The sequence below is a fragment of the Felis catus genome, chromosome A2 (genome assembly GCF_018350175.1).
Source record: "Felis catus isolate Fca126 chromosome A2, F.catus_Fca126_mat1.0, whole genome shotgun sequence".
In the NCBI taxonomy this organism is placed as follows: Eukaryota; Metazoa; Chordata; class Mammalia; order Carnivora; family Felidae; genus Felis; species Felis catus.
The window spans coordinates 15402578-15418827 of NC_058369.1; the positions used below are offsets into that span (position 1 = coordinate 15402578).

Genomic DNA, 16250 nt, shown 5'->3' on the forward strand with positions numbered 1-16250 from the left:
TACATAATAAAATTTAGTATCTGCCGGGCCCGGCTGCCAGGACCACACCGGACACACCGCCAACGGCCAGCTCTGGGGACAGCCTCCAGTGTGTACAGGCCCCTGGGATCCCTCACCCTCACCTGGAAAGGGTTAGAAGTGGTTTTGAGACAGGCAGAACTAATCGATGGTGTCAGCAGCCAGGCTGGTGGTGACCGCGGTGGGGAGGTGGGGCCTTTGGGAGGTTGGTGACGCTCTGTGGCCATCACAGGTGTGCTTATGTTGTGAAAATTCATCAGGTGTTACTCCCAGGATCCGTGTACTTTTCGATATGTGCGCGGCACTTGATTTCGAAGTTTACTTAAAAAAACAAGACGAAGAAGAATGGGAACCCATGGGGCCCCGAAGAGCCTCTGGAAGTAGGGCCACGTGCTGGCAGGTGCAGTGCCGTCCGTTCCCAGAAGGTGGCAGCATCGAGCCACCTGATAACCTGCAGAGGCCAGAACAGGATTCCTGGGTTCTCACCCCCCACACCCCCCCCCCCCCCGGTCCCCTCTGGAGGCTGAAAGCTCTGCGGATTTTCACCATACTGCTCATCTTTGTCTTTGGGATCCAGATTCTTCCCTCCCTCCTTCCACCCTGATTTTTAATTTCCCCTAAGAGCTACCAAAGCCGTCGCACTCAGAGTGGGAAAGGAAAGGAAAAACCTCAAAAACTCGTGCAGACAGTAACAGAAATTCATCCCACTGGCACCAGGCACAGAGGAGAGAAAGCAACGGTCTGTTTGTTGTTGTTTTGTTTCTGTTTCCTGTGAGGCTGCAGCATGAAAAATTAATCCGAGGAAGGTTCCAGCCTAAGAGGTGACCCGGTGCACCCTGAGTGCAGGCGCAGATCGGCCCCGTTGACCCCACCGATGCTCCGCGAAGCTTGGCGGGGGCAGCCCTTCCTTGGGAAATACTGGCTCCGTGTGCCTGGTGCTTTCGAATGTGTTTGTGTCCAGTCTGTTTCTTGACCTGCCCGATAAAAAGTGGCCATATGACTTGATTTTGTTTTAAAACTGTTGCCGCAGAGCGAATGGGATGGGGTTAAAATCCTGGAATCGGATGGAAGGCAAAGATGCCTTCAAGAGCCAGCAACAGCAGCCACCCGCGTCTTCCACCTGTGTCCCACCGTCCTTTTGTCTGAATGTGCATATTTATGCGTTCGTGCACCCGTCCACGTTTTCACCACGTCTCCTTTTGTTGTTGTTGTTGTTTTTTTGAGCTTGCCTGTTGGGCACAGCACTCAGTGCCGGGGACAGAAGGAAGACCAAGGGAGTAAAAGTCCTTACCGTGATGGGCATAGGGCCGGATGTGGACTGGTCTTTACGTTGTAATCACGGCACAGCCCGGACACGCTTCTCACGTGGTGTGTCCCAGATGCCGCGGGATACAAACGAGGGCCTGGGGACGTGTGCAGGGGACAGAAGCGGCCACCCAGAAAACGGAATGCCTGAGTTCAGAGGTGCAGGGCGAGTCCCGGTTTCCCCGGGAACGCAGGCTGAGACCGCATTCCTGCCGGGGGGCACCTGATCCTGGGGAGCGTGACCCGTTCTGGGGACAGCCAAGTGTGCGCGTGACCTCTGCGAGGAACAAGCAAGTGGGTTTAAAGTGTCAGAGACACCAGGCAGGTAAACAGGGCTGATGGCAGAGGAAACCCCGCGCTCAGTCTGTGGGGTGCGGTTCTCTGAGCTTCCTGAGGAGAATGCAGACAGGGGTCCTTGGGCATCAGAACCCCAGCCTGCTCTGGATAAAGCCTGCGTAGCCCGAGGACACAGGTCCCTGTGGCGTTTGTGCAGGTGTTCCGGGAAGCCGCAGACACAACTGCTCTCCCTTCAAGGCGCTTAGTTATTCAAATGCGGTGTAAGATCCAAGGGCATTTGATTGTTAAGTAATTTGTCCTGTTTTTCTGTACAAAAGACTCCTATTTCCTAGGAGTCTTGATGGGACGTGAACTGTGGCACCAAAGGATGCCATTCTGCCAATGTGACTTTGCCGGTGGCATGTCATGAGCGTGGTGGGAGGAAGGCAGCTTTCTGACTCGAATGGGTCTATTATGAAGATGGGTTTTAGAGGCTGGACAATGATATGATGACTTCTGTGCACATGTGGGGTTTGTTCCAAATTCACATGGGAGCGTGCCGGATGGCCCCTGTGACGCTCAATAATAACACTGAATAATTTGCACAATTGTGTAACATTCGACTTGAATGTTATGCATAGTGGGTCTTTTCCACCGTGGAAAAAACCTCAGGGAGCCTGGGTGGCTCGGTTGGTTGAGCGTCCGGCTGTTGATTCCGGGTCCAATCTCACCATTGTGCAACCGAAGCCCGCGTTGGGCAAAAAAAAAGGATAAGAAAATCCCTCTCCACCACCCTCGCCCTCGCGTATGCCTGCGTGTATACACAATATACACTCCCAAGATTTTAAAATATGAAGGCTGAGAATCCCTTCTTCCGAACTGGCCCTCATCTCTTTTCCGGTCGGTCTATCCCATGCTACCCCCTGAGTCCCCGGCACGTTTCCCCTAAACGGCACCTGTCCGCACAGCCGTTGGACAAGGGCCACACAGATACAAACCAGGGGCCCGCCCAGCAGCCTTACTCAGTATCACGGGTCACCGAAATCCCACGGTCTTGTGTGAGAAACAAGGGTCCTGTTAACTTGACCGAGCCAGCTCCTGCCTACGACGCCAGAACAACACTTGTAGTCTGCTGGGCCTCTGAGGTCGTGTGGTTTTTTTGAACTTCTAAATAGCAGCCGCCTCGCGTCCGTGACCTTGAAGCAGCAACGGGTTTGTCTGTTGAAAGGTGCGTCGTGCTGCCGGCGATGCTTGGGAAGAACGTGGCTCCCGCCAAACGTTCCTACCTCTCAACAGACACGAAACGCGCACGCGTTACCAGCACTTGTCTCCGCAAATCATTCTTGGAGTTTGGAATAGCTCTCGCTCTCGTGCTTTACAACGGAATCAGGTGGATTCTTCAGAATAAATAAACCGTTTCAAATCGGAAATCACGTCATTTCCCCGTCATTTCAGTGTGAGGGTCAGCCTCTCCTTGTCCCCTTCGGAGAAAAAGTTTATATTGCAGGATTCATCCAGGAAAAGTGACTGAAACCATTTTTTAGAAAACGGGCACTATAAACAAATTATAACCCATGGGCACCGCAGACTACTAGAGAGCCGTTTAAAACCGAGATAGGTCTGGGGGCGCCTGCGTGGCTCAGTCGGTTGAGTGCCTGACTTCGGCCCAAGTCATGATCTCACGGTTTGGGAGTTCGAGCCCTGCATCGGGCTCTCTGCCATCAGCGTGGAGCCTGCTTCGGATCCTCTGTCGCTCTCTCTCTCTCTGCCCCTCCCCTGCTCGCTCACACATGCCTCTTTCTCTCTCTCTCTCTCTCTCTCTCTCTCTCTCAAAAATAAACATTAAAAAAACTGAGCCTTGGGGCGCCTGGGTGGCGCAGTCGGTTAAGCGTCCGACTTCAGCCAGGTCACGATCTCGCGGTCCATGAGTGCAAGCCCCGTGAGCCCCGTGTCAGGCTCTGGGCTGATGGCTCAGAGCCTGGAGCCTGTTTCCGATTCTGTGTCTCCCTCTCTCTCTGCCCCTCCCCCGTTCATGCTCTGTCTCTCTCTGTCCCAAAAATAAATAAACGTTGAAAAAAAAACTGAGCCTCTTTCCGTAATTTGACTATTGATGAAAGCTCTGCTATAAACATTGGGGTACATGTGCCCTAATGAATCTGCACTCCTGCATCCTTTGAATAAATTCCTAGTAGCGCTACTGCTGGGTCGTAGCAGGTTCTATTTTTAATTTGTTGAGGAACCTCCAGACGTTTTCCAGGGCGTTGATGGGGGTGGGGGGCGGTGAGATAGGTGATGGGCATCGAGGAGGGCACTTGTTGGGATGAGTGCTGGGTGTTGTATGTAAGCGATGAATCATGGGAATCTACCCCCCCAAAACCTAGAGCATGCTGTATATACACTGTATGTTAGCCAACTTGACAATAAATTATATAAATAATAATAATAATAATAATAAAACAAAAAAAAGTGAAAACAATTACAAAAGGAAAAAAAAACTGAGATAGGTCTATATGGACTGTTGTGGAAAATCCATTCATATAGTTGAATGAAATACCAGAGTCATATATGTGAATTATGATCTATTTAAATCTGCCAAAATTATACAAAACTATATGTATGTATATACACACATAGGCATTCAGAAAAGTTTCCAGACGTTTCCAGGTGTATTTACCATGCTATTAATAACAACCACCTCCTCAGAGGGGGTAGGCCTAAAAAGAGGAGGTTCATGTTTGAGTTTGAACAGAAGGTCTATATGCGTGGTTAATCTGTAGGAGTCAGTGTTTTTTTTTTTTTTTTTCAACGTTTTTTATTTATTTTTGGGACAGAGAGAGACAGAGCATGAACGGGGGAGGGGCAGAGAGAGAGGGAGACACAGAATCGGAAACAGGCTCCAGGCTCCGAGCCATCAGCCCAGAGCCTGACGCGGGGCTCAAACTCACGGACCGAGAGATCGTGACCTGGCTGAAGTCGGACGCTTAACCGACTGCGCCACCCAGGCGCCCCAGTGTTTGGGTTTTTTTTTAAGAATGTAAGCGGTCACTGTGCACAAGGTTCATGGAAAAGCAGCCTGCTTGAGCAGAGCCCCGACTTAAACCTCCCTGTGTCCTCTCGAGCCCCTCCTGACGCTGGACTCAGCCTGTAGCTGACATCAGTGTGGTTCTTTAAAATTTCCAAGTATCGGGGTACCTGGGTGGCTCAGTCAGTTAAGTGTCGGTCTTCGGCTCAGGTCATGATCTCACGGTTCGTGAGTTCGAGCTCCGTGTCAGGCCCCTCTGCTCTCAGCACGGAACCTGCTCTGGATCTTCTGTTCTCGTCTCTCTCTGCCCCTCCCCTGCTTGCGTACTCTCTCTGTCTCTCTCAGAATAAATAAATAAACTTAAAAAAAAAAAAAAAAGCCGGGGGAGGGGGTGGGGCCCCTGGGTGGCTCCCTCAGTTGAGCGTGTGACTTCAGCTCAGGTCACGATCTCACAGCTCATGGGTTCGAGCCTCGTGTCGGGCTGTGTGCTGACAGCTCAGAGCCTTTTGGATTCTGTCTTCCTCTCTCTCTCTGCCCCTCCCCTGCTTGTGCTCTCTCTTTCTCTTTCTCTCTCTCAAATACAAATAAACATTAAAAAATTTTTTTAAAAAGAACTGCGGCAAATTTAAAAATAAAATAAAATTTACAAGTATTTTCATGCAATCATTTACTGTAATCTTACCAACAAGACTTTGACAGATTTTTAGTGTTTCCACTTTTCAGATAAGCAAACTGATGTTAAGAACAAGTAAGGGACTTGCCTTGGCTCATAGAATTCATTGAGGAGGAAAGAGATTCAAATCCAGGCCTTCCGAATCTGAAGCCTAGTGTTCTTTCCACTTCGACAAGTAGAAAGTAGCTAACACCTGCCGATCTGACTTCATGTTCTCAGTCACTTCTTTATAAGGAGCTGTTTGCTCCAGTTGGATTTCCAAGTGGCATGGGCCAGACTACCTGCTTTTATGAAGAGCAGTTGTCTCTATCCATCAGCCGGAAAGGCTTCTATTGCTGTCTTCTGGATGCTTCAAATCCCTACCAATCGATTTCTTTTCCCTTTATCTTTTCTCAGAGAGCCTTTTCATAAGCTGCTGGCCCAAGGCCTTATCAAGGGGCAGACATTCCGCCTGCCGTCTGGACAATATCTACAGAGAGAGGAAGTAGATCTCACAGGTGAGAATGGCCCATCGGTCCCTTCTAAGTACTCGGGGAGAACGAGGCCAGGCCTGAGAGCCATTGACAAAGCAGGTGCTCGCCCGGGCCTCGGTGGGGTGGGAAATCCCGGAGAGGGCCCCGTGGGTCTCAGGTCTCCAGGCCTGCTGTGCCTGGTGGCCAGTGCCCTCTGAAGGCTGGGGCTGGGATGGCCACCTGCTCCTCAGCCCCAGCCCCATCCACAGTCCGTTCGCTTCTGGAAGGGTTTTCATTTGTACACAACAGAGTCAGCCCGGGCATCACCTCATGCCCTTGCTTGTGTTTGATAGCCCGTCTCAGGGACAGAGTCCCCAGGTCCAAGAGACACTCTTCTAAGCCTGGGGCACTCCCAGCGTTTCTCTCTAGGTGGTCTCTAGGCACGTGTCGGAACCCCGGAGCGGCCCCACCCAGCACTTCCCTGTGGAGCACCTCTCCCCGATCGCTGGACCTCCCTCTTCTTCCAGTGCTCCCGAGGCTTTCCGCTGCCATCCGTGTTTTCACTCTTCCTCAGGGGTAGTTCCTCTTGCCAGATCTTTAGGTGGCACGGTGAGGATGTCGTGTGCACCCAGCATACCCTTGAAATCGATGACATGTTAGAAAATGGAGGGGGGGGTGGGGAGACAGAGAGGCAACTGTGAGAAAACCCCAGAACTCTGGCCATTACGTTTAGAAAACCCAGTGCACAATGGATGAGATCATGTAAACCCAACAACCCCCTAATGGTAGGCAGCCTTCCAAACCAAACACTAGAGAGAAGGTTTAGGTGGAAGCCATCAACGGAATTACCTAATTATGCAGTAATTTATCAGGGTTTGGAATGGTCCGTGGGACGGAAGAAAGCTTGAAAAGAAACTGACAATATTTCTCCAACAAGAAGCCAAATCCAGGGGGCATATAAATTTCAGTTGTTAGTGAAGTGCTCTCTGTGTTCTGGGCAGGGCTGCCGTTGTACGGCTGTGCAGTTTGTGCACTGCTCAAAGGCACCCAGCCTAAGGGGTGAGCAGGGCCCGAGATCCAGCCTCTTGCCAAACCATATACCTCAGGGCCACATTTGCCAAGAGAGGGCACCTTTTTCTAACTTCTCAACTGTTCTGCCCGGATAGATGCCTCTTTCGTAAGTTGCACAGTAGTGCTGGAAAGAGTAGCTAAGCCCGGAGGAGGCGTGCAGGGTAAACGGAGCAGTGGTTCCCTGAGCCTCACCGCAGCCTGGATACAGCAACTTCAGTCTCCCTCTGCTCTGATGTCATGGGGCCAGGCAGCGTTGTGAGCTCCTCTTCCCTTCCCACGTGGACTTGCCCCCTCGAAAAAACACTTGGGTCAGCGAGGCCAGCCTTCCCTCTCCTTAATGGACGTGCTTCTGCGGAGTTAGCTTTTGGGTACACACATCGGTCCCTTGGGACTTTGGTTGCGGTCAGAGTCTGGGTGTGCTTGTCTAGAAGGAACAGAAACACGCCCAAAGGCAGGTGGACGCAGGACGTAGGGATATCACCCGAAGCCAGCTGTAGGGGCTCCAGCCGGGCCTCGCCGCGTGCAGGCAGTCCCCAGGCGCCACCCAGATGCCGGGCCTAGAACTTTCTCTTCTCTCCTTCCCTGCCCCTGTTTGCTCTTCCTCCTCCTCTCTGTTCTTCTGCCCTGTTCTCCCTCCTCCTCCAGGCTGGGCTTCTGTTCCCCCTGACTTCAGGTTACAAGGTGACCTCGGGGACCCGTGATGCCACGTCCTGCCCCATCTCCTTAGGACTTTATGGTTCCAGCGCCCAACAACATTGAAACGGGAGCTTCTGTCTCTTAGTTGCGGTTCCTGGGAGAGCCCTTAGCCTTCCCAGATGTCCTTCCTTGTCCCAGCCCCCGGGGCTCGGCCACACGCTCACCTCATCCAAACCTAGCCATGTAAGGCCTTGTCTGGCCCGGTGGTGTGTGGGTGGGGAGGAGACACTCCCGGACAGCAGGCCGTGGTGGGCGGGCACCACAGGGCACACCGCATTCAACAAGAGCCCGGTGAGGTGAGCCCGCGGGTCCCGATGGTGCGAGAGCATGTTTTCGGTGACTGACGTGACCTCTTGGAGCGCTTTGCTGCTCTTGAGACCCTGACCGGTCAGCTGCCGGCTTCCAGGGGAGACCCCGAATCCCTGAAGGAGACAGCAGAATGTGCAGGCCTCTGTTTCCCTTCCCTTCCCTTCCCTTCCCTTCCCTTCCCTTCCCTTCCCTTCCCTTCCCCTTCCCCTTCCCCTTCCCCTTCCCCTTCCCCTTCCCTCCCCTTCCCTTCCCCTTCCCCTTCCCTCCCCTTCCCTTCCCTTCCCTTCCCTTCCCTTCCCTTCCCTTCCCTTCCCTTCCCTTCCCCTTCCCCTTCTCCTTCCCCTTCCCCTTCCCTCCCCTTCCCTCCCCTTCCCTTCCCCTTCCCTTCCCTTCCCCTTCCCTTCCCCTTCCCCTTCCCTTCCCTTCCCTTTTTCTATGATGTGTCGCAGAGGGAGAGAAAGAGGAGAAAGAGGCGTGTCGAGTGAATGAGTGGGATTCTTCAAGCGGACGCTTTTAATGGCTCTTAGTGGACGTGCTGTTGCGGAACCCGTTCCGAGCCGCACGTGCCGTCTCCGTGTGTGATTTTGGTGTCCAGGGTCTGTTCCTGTTCACGCAAACACGAAGGAGACGGTGGAGGTGACGTGGGAGAAGATGAGCAAGTCCAAACACAACGGGGTGGACCCCCAGGAGGTCGTAGGGCGTTACGGCATCGACACCATCCGGCTGTACATCCTCTTCGCCGCCCCTCCCGAGAAGGATATCTTGTGGGATGTGAAGTGTAAGTCCCCTGCCCCTTCCCGGCCCGCCTCCCGTGTCCTCGCCCTCGGTCGCCCAAGGAGTTTCGAGGAAGGAAACGTCTTGGCCGAAGACAGCAGCGAGGGTTCTAGGAATCCGCCCCGTGAAGCGAGGAGCGGTCTGTCCGACATCCTGCACCGTCCTCAGACCAGCGTCCCCGGAGGTGACGGGCCTCACAGTCACTGGAGGAGCTCGCAGCAAGTGCGGCTTCCCAGTCCTCGCCCCAGACCCGCTGGCGGCGTCGGTGGTGGTGGGGGGGGGGGGGGGGAGGGTTGCCCAGGAACCCGCCTCCGCCAAGTCTGTGGCGTTCTGACTCAGGTTCCTCCAGGACCCCTCCTGAGAACGCTGCCTGGGAGCCACGCTGGCTTCCAGGCAACCCCGAGGCCCTCTGTGGCCCACGGAGGCCAGTCCCCTCTCGATCCGCCCTGAAAGGTTTGTTCTGGCGGATGAGTCCAGAAAACCCTGCCCGGGGCCTGCTCCTGGGGTTACCTGGGACTTCCTCCACCGCCCACAGCCGCCGCCCCGTCCCCCTCAGGGGAGATTTGTCTCTCCAGAGCTGTTTAGATCTGAAAAGGCATGAGGTAGAATCTTCTAGGGTATCTGGCTATCCCAGAATCAACGGTCCAGGGGTCACTCAGTTTTCTTCCTGTGGTCTGCCCCACGCGCTCTGGAAAGGAGAAATCAGAGGCGCTGCATCACTGTCTTTTTAAAATACATAGATATTTTTTTGGTGGGGGGAGAGAGAGAGAACGAGAGAACGAGTGGGGGAGGGGCAGAGAGAGAGGGAGACACAGAATCCAAAGCAGGCTCCAGCCTCAGGGCTGTCAGCACAGAGCCCGATGCGGGGCTCAAACCCATGAACCTCAAGATCATGACCTGAGCCGAAGTCAGACGCTTAACCGACTGAGCCACCCAGGCGCCCCCATCACCGCCTTGCTCAGCGCGCCGTTTCCAGTGATACGTGTGGTCTGGAGCAGTAGTCACAGGTGCCGGTCCCGGAACTGGGTGCGTTGGAATCACCAGGGACCTACGAAGTGCAGGTGCCGAGGCTTAGGTTCTGTGGGGACACCTTTGTGACCGCAGGCCTTCCGAAGCGGGGCAGCTGGGCCCCGAGGCACAGCCTGGCCCAGGTTTCTGAGCTTGTCGTGGGCCGGGGGCCGTCGGCGGCCACTCTGAGGGGCCCTGCCGTCCGGTGCTCTGAACGCCTGGGGCTCTGGGATGTGGTGGAGTCGGTGCCGGTCTGAGTTCCCGGACTCCGCAAGCCAGGGTGGCCCCTGCAACCTGCCCTCGGGTCACTCCGTCGGGGCGCCGCGAAGTGTGTGTTCAACGCACAAGTGCGTCTCTGGGCTGGGGCACAACTAGATCGGTCACTCGTGCGTGTGTCTTTCCCGTTCTCGCTTCCCGGCTCGAAACAGCTGACGCCCTCCCCGGGGTGCTAAGATGGCAACAGCGTCTGTGGGCCTTGGTGACCCGCTTCATCGAGGCCAGGGCTTCTGGGACACTTCCCCGGCCCCAAGTGCTGAGTAAGGAGGAGAGAGCCGAGGGCAGGAAGCTCTGGGAGCACAAGAACTCGGTCATCTCTGAGGTGAGGAACTTTCCGGGGATGCTGGTTCGTTCTGGGCAGGAGCGCTGATGATGCACTACACGCGAGGCGAACGGAAACAGAGGTTCAAGGTTGAAGGGGCCCGAAGAGACCGTTCTTCGGCCTCCTCACTCCACAGATGGAGGCAGAGCTGAGGCCCAGAGACCGGGCTCCTCCAGGCTAGACGCCCGGCAGAGGGGGGACTTGGGCGCCCAGGCACTTTGTCACACGGCATCTGTGGGAGCTCTTGTGGCTTCACTTTTGCACACACGCGATTTGTTCGTGTTACCTTCTTAGAGAATAATATTTTATTGTCCAAGCCACCGTCATTTTATTTTTCCTTTTCTAGAGATTTTATTTGTAAGAAATCTCCACACCCAGCGTGGGGCTTGAACTCCCGACCCCGGGATCAAGAGCTGCGTGCTTTACTGACCGAGCCAGCCAGGCGCCCCTGAATTCATTTTAAAAGATGCTTCACTGATAACAAATCCCTTTAAATGTTTTATCTAGGAGTTTGCTACAACACCGTGGCATTTGCCTTTTTAAGAACTTTGTGGAAAGAAATGTCACATGTCTTTGAAAGAAGGCGTTTAGGAGATCCAAAGGCATTTTTTAGTGGGTATGAGACACCCCAAATACTCCTTAGGCTGAAGTTTTTCTTTTCTTTTCTTTTCTTTTCTTTTCTTTTCTTTTCTTTTCTTTTTTCTTTTCTTTTCTTTTCTTTTCTTTTCTTCCCTTCCCTTCCCTTCCCTTCCCTTCCCTTCCCTTTCCTTTCCTTTCCTCCCTCTCTCCCTTCCTCCCCTTCCTTCCTTCCTTCCTTCCTTCCTTCCTTCCTCTTCCTCCCTCTTCCTCCCTCCCTCTTCTTTTTTTCTTTCTTTCTTTCTCTCTCTCCCTTTCTTTTCCCTCTTTATCTCTTTCTTTCTCCCTTTCTAGAATTGCTGATTTGAACTTATAAAGTCAGCCAAGGTCACTTTTCCGGACTCTGGTAACTGATGACATTGAAGGCACAGGGTTTTCATGAGGCTCTGGGCCCAGCATGGTCTCATCCGGTGACACTTCTTCAACTTTTTTCCCGTCCCCTCTTCTCTAGTGCAGAGAAACAGAGCTCACGGAATTGAATTCCACGATGTGAGTGGTGCCTGAATGATTGTTTTCATACCACAGATGTCCTCTCTGGATCTGTCACATTCTTCGGTTCTGTCAGATCATAGAACTGGGTCACCTAAACAAGTTGGAAACTCTTAACATCCTTAGACGTGTTGTTTTTCTATATTCTTGGCCATGGTCAAAATTGAAAAACGCACCAACAGGAAGAAGCTGACAAGTCCTATTAGTGTTTTTATGTTGAGTCCACATTTGAAAATGCACAACTCACCTTCCCCTGGCCCCTAATAACCTTTATTGTGAATGAAAGTCACGGGGCCACAGAGGAGCGACATCCTTTACCCCATCTCCGGTCTGCTGTTGTTTTGAGGCCTCCTCGTCAGCGGGTCCTGCCTCCTGCTCGGCTCGTTAGCAGCGTTTAAAGTCCCCACTGCGAGGACCAGCACGGCCCAGATGTGGGGGAGCGGGACGTGCTGAGTAGTGGAAACGGCAGTGACCCCGATTTAAAAAATCTTTGTGCCGATGAAACATTATCGTGATTATTCGAGACAGTGAATCCATTTGTAAATACCTTTGCAAGCTTCATGCAGGTCACATTTTTGGCGTCGTCCGTTTGTTTTGTCGTCGTCATGTTGTGCTGGTTTTTGGTGGCAAGCTTAAAGAGATGTTGAAGAAAGTGTGTAATTCAACTTTTACCGATAGGTGACTGCCCATTTCACAGAGGACTTCTCACTGAACTCGGCAATCTCTCAGCTGATGGGATTCAGCAATGCCCTCCTGGTAAGTGGCCCTCTTGTCCTCATCTGCTGATAGCACAGGAGGGCAGGTGGCTTCCCGCCACATGCTGAGGTGGCCTGCAGGGTGCCGGGTTGCGGACAGAGAGCACCATGGTATCATCCCCTCGGTGTGGCTCTCTTATCTTAAAGAAGCATTTTTTTTCCCCATAGTCACAACCTAGTTTTAGAGCTGGAAGGTTCTTTTTTTTTTTTAATTTTTTTTTTTAATGTTTATTTTTGAGACAGAGACAGAGCATGAACAGGGGAGGGGCAGAGAGAGAGGGAGACACAGAATCTGAAACAGGCTCCAGGCTCTGAGCTGTCAGCACAGAGCCTGACGTGGGGCTCGAACTCATGGACCGTGAGATCATGACCTGAGCCGAAGTCAGACGCTCAACCAACCAAGCCACCCAGGCGCCCCTAGAGCTGGAAGGTTCTTAAAGATGGGCTCAAAATAACTTTAAAAAAAGGGAGGGGGACACCTGGGTGGCCCAGTCGGTTAAGCGGCTGACTTCGGCTCACATCATGATCTCACGGTTTGTGGGTTCAAACCCTCTTGCATCAGGCTCAGGGCTGATGGTGCAGAGCCAGCTTGGGATCCTCTCTCTTCCTTTCCCTCTCTGCCCCTTCCCCCACTTGCGTGCTCTCTCTCTCTCTCTCTCTCTCTCTCTCTCAAAATAAATAAACTTAAAAAAAAAAAATTCTCTCGCCCAGCGACTCCCCTCCCTCCTGCCCCCCCCCACCATGGTTTGCCTACGAGGACCTGACGCCCAGGGGGGTTAGATGACGTGTCTGGTCGTTTAGTGACAAATCCATGACTGCATAAAACTTACCATTTTTAGTGTGTTAAAACATGCCACGTTCAAAGGTAGATAAAAACTGGGGAAAACATTTTATAACAAAAATATCGGACATAAGGCTTAAGATTCTCAATATATAAAGAGCTCTTCACATACGAATATGAAATACCTAACCTAAAAGTGGTCAAAGGATGTGAAAGGAGGTAATTCACAGAAGGTAAGATAGAAATAATCCGTAAACTTGGCAGAAAAAAGTATTTGCCTCACTAATTATCGTGAAATGCAAATTAAAAACGCGGTGCTATTTTTTTTTTTTTTTTTTTTTTTGCCTATCAAATTTGCGGAGACTTTTTAACATAAAGTCTGTGCTATTACAAAGGCACTGAGACCGTGTTACATATCAGCAGTGGCCATGGTTGATGTAACTTCTCCAGGAAGCGCTTTGACTTTGAGGTCAGTAGTCGTGCAGTTGTTTATGTCCTTTGATTCAGGGGTGCCCACTGGCCGGTGACTCGCAGTCACGGAGACATAGAACCCCAGCTGTCCTCAGAAGGGAAAATCGGGAAATGACTCCGGTCGTATCAGTGAGAAGGAAATACACCACCGCCACTCACACTGTGCTTTCCAGGAATACTTAGTTTCAGAAACTGTTCGCGATACAACAGCAAGGAAGAACACACGATACAACAGTGTCTATGTGATAAAAACTCCAGTCAAGCCAAAGGGTATATGGGCAGATGTGGAAAGTCCCGTATTTTTGCATTTTTGGAGACCGGGATAAAATACATCAGTTTTCTTCTGGGTTGGACAACGCATGAGTGATTTCGCGTTTCCGAAATTTTCTTTGCCGAGCGTGTGTGATTTTTTTAATTGGGAAAAAATGGCAAATATTATAGAAAAAAGAAATTAAAAATGAAATGTCTACTCGCTGACCGTTCCATCTACAGCCCTTCTGGTTGACTCTCTGTACCCTCACCCCTGGAATTAGATTCCAATCTCTTAGGCTGTTTTGCAAAGATCATAGAGGCATTTTTTTTTTAATGTATAGGGGTGCCTGGGTGGCTCATTCGGTTGAGCATCCAACTCTCGATTTCAGCTCAGGTCATGATCTCGCGGTTTGTGGGATCGAGCACCGCATCGGGCTCTGTGCTGGCAGCATGGAGCCTGCTTAGGATTCTCTCTCTCCCTCTCTGCCCCTCCCCGGCACAAGCCCCCCCCCCCCCATATAAATATAGAAACATTTTTTTAAATGTACAGTATTTTGTGAGGGGCATCTGGGTAGCTCAGTCAGTTAAGCATCCAACTTAGGCTCAGGTCATGATCTCTCGTCTCGTGGGTTCAGGCCCCACATCGGGCTCTGTGCTGACAGCTCAGAGCCTGGAGCCTGTTTCGGATTCTGTGTCTCCCTCTCTCTCTCTCTGTCCCTCCCCCATTCGTGCGCTCTCTCTCTCTCTCTCTCTCTCTCAAAAATAAAATTAAAATTTTTTTTTAAATGTATAGTATTTTTGGCCTCTCTCTACCTAGCAAGATGTATATCATGGGGGCTTCCTACTTTTACTTTTAGCAAACCTCATAAAATTAAACCAAAATTGTTTTTGTCACACTTGTTTTGTGAACATAGACTGGAGTGCCACCATCTCGCCAGGCTGGTTTTTATCGGGACGCGCCCAGCGTGCCTTGACAACCTCCAGCCTCTGGGAAACTCAGTGATGTCCTTCCCACAGCCACGTCGGGATGGCCTCTCTCCTTCCCCGCCGTCCTTGGACCACACTCGCCGGTTCACACCCTGCTTTGCTCACCACCGTCCCTCCCCTGCACCCTGTGACACCCTTAAGTCCTCTGTCCCTTGTCTCCCCAGTTGATAGTAAACCCCTTGAGGGCAGAGACTGTACCTTTCTGGACGTTTTATCCCCAAAGTCCAGCATAGGGTAGGTACCCCGTAAAATTAGATGGGCGCGTGGCTGGGTCACCTGGCTAGCTGCACTGCAGGAAGAAACTGGGTGTTTACAGTAAGTGGCAAAGCTGTTTAATAGAAGGAGGACCCCTGAGACCCCCGAGGGGGCAGAGGGACCCCTGTGCTAGACATTTGCACGTTGCGAAACCCGTGAGCAAGCCCGTGTGCGTGTCTCACGGGCTCCGAAGCACCCGGGAAACCCAGCAGAGCAGCTAGGAGTTGCACTCTGATTTCAGACAAAGCTGGATGCTCTTGGGAGCTGCGTTGCTTGGTTAACCACCTACCTGGGGGCAGGTTACTCACCCTCCGTGACCCTTGGCTGCTTCATCCGCCAGGTGGGGGAAAGAACACTGCCCCCCAGCGGTAGCTGTAGGAATCAGATGAGTCAGCCTCAGACTGAGGGCGTAGTACGTGCTCAGTTAAGAGTGGTGTCTTTGCTGTTGCTGCTGCTGCCCTCCTTGTCATACTAGGGTTAGATGGGGGACATTCTTCGTCCAGAGCAAACGGATGGCCAGGAGGGTTGCTGCTTGCCTGCCTGTGTCTCTGGACTTCAGATACATGGATGGCCTTCCTTCCCCAGGCTTATTCTGTGTGCCTCGGTGTTCTCACATTGTTCTTTTCTCTTCCCCAGCAAGCCTCGCAGAGAGTCGTTCTCCACAGCCCCGAGTTCGAGGACGCTGTCTGTGCCCTGACCGTGATGGCTGCCCCGATGGCCCCTCACATCACCTCGGAGCTCTGGGCAGGTAGGTGGGCGTGTCCTCATCTGACCCGTTACTGCTAACCAGGACGTGCTCCAGCCTCTTCTTGAACACGACCCGGGGCTCAGATGTCCTCAGGCGTGGGGTCCGACATTTGGCATCCGTACCTGGGACCCCTCTGTCTTGTAGTGGGAGTGGTGGGACTTCTGCGTGGTCACCCCCGCCAAAGGGGAGGACACTTCTCCGCTTCGGCACTCTGTGCCCAGACGAATGGGAATATTGGCGTCACCACGGAACACTCTCTCACAACTCAGTATCCCGCTCTCCCTATACCATGACCCCATGTTATCTTTTTAAGGTGGAAACTCGGGTTTAGTCCCACTTTATGGATGGAGAGCAGGGCACCTAGAATTATGGTTGTGGGTCTAAACCTTAGTCGCTCAGACGGGGATTCAGTCTCTCCAGCAGCCCATTATTGCTGAACTGGGCACCGAGCCATGTCCCCCTGCCCGAGGCTCAGGTGAACCGGCTGCGGAAGCCTCTGCCCCTCCCGCCCTCCTTGGAGGTCCTAGTTCTGGAGCCTTGGGGAGTGACTGGAGGGCCTGTTTTTAACCACCTGCTCGGTGATTCTGATGTGCGGGCAAGCGGGGGGGACTGTGGCCCTCTGCTGTTAAGACCTGGCCCTCACATGAAGGCCTAAGGCAGGACCTCATGCACTT

General features: G+C 52.5%; 1 protein-coding gene across 12 annotated transcripts in view; it reads left to right on the top strand.

Moving 5' to 3' along the window:
• Positions 1–16250, top strand: part of LARS2 (leucyl-tRNA synthetase 2, mitochondrial) — a 195581-nt gene that overhangs the window by 160827 nt on the left and 18504 nt on the right. For 6 of the 12 annotated variants that reach the window (XM_045049135.1, XM_045049134.1, XM_045049137.1 and 3 more), the window contains 5 exons: positions 5691–5791; positions 8418–8600; positions 10033–10202; positions 12006–12083; positions 15465–15576. In XM_045049135.1, coding sequence (XP_044905070.1) covers positions 5691–5791; positions 8418–8600; positions 10033–10202; positions 12006–12083; positions 15465–15576 — 644 coding nt within the window. Of the gene's footprint in view, positions 1–5690; positions 5792–8417; positions 9623–10032; positions 10203–12005; positions 12084–14500; positions 14657–15464; positions 15577–16250 lie in introns of those variants that run through there. The other 6 variants (XM_045049140.1, XM_045049149.1, XR_006592007.1 and 3 more) reach the window with 5 other exon arrangements.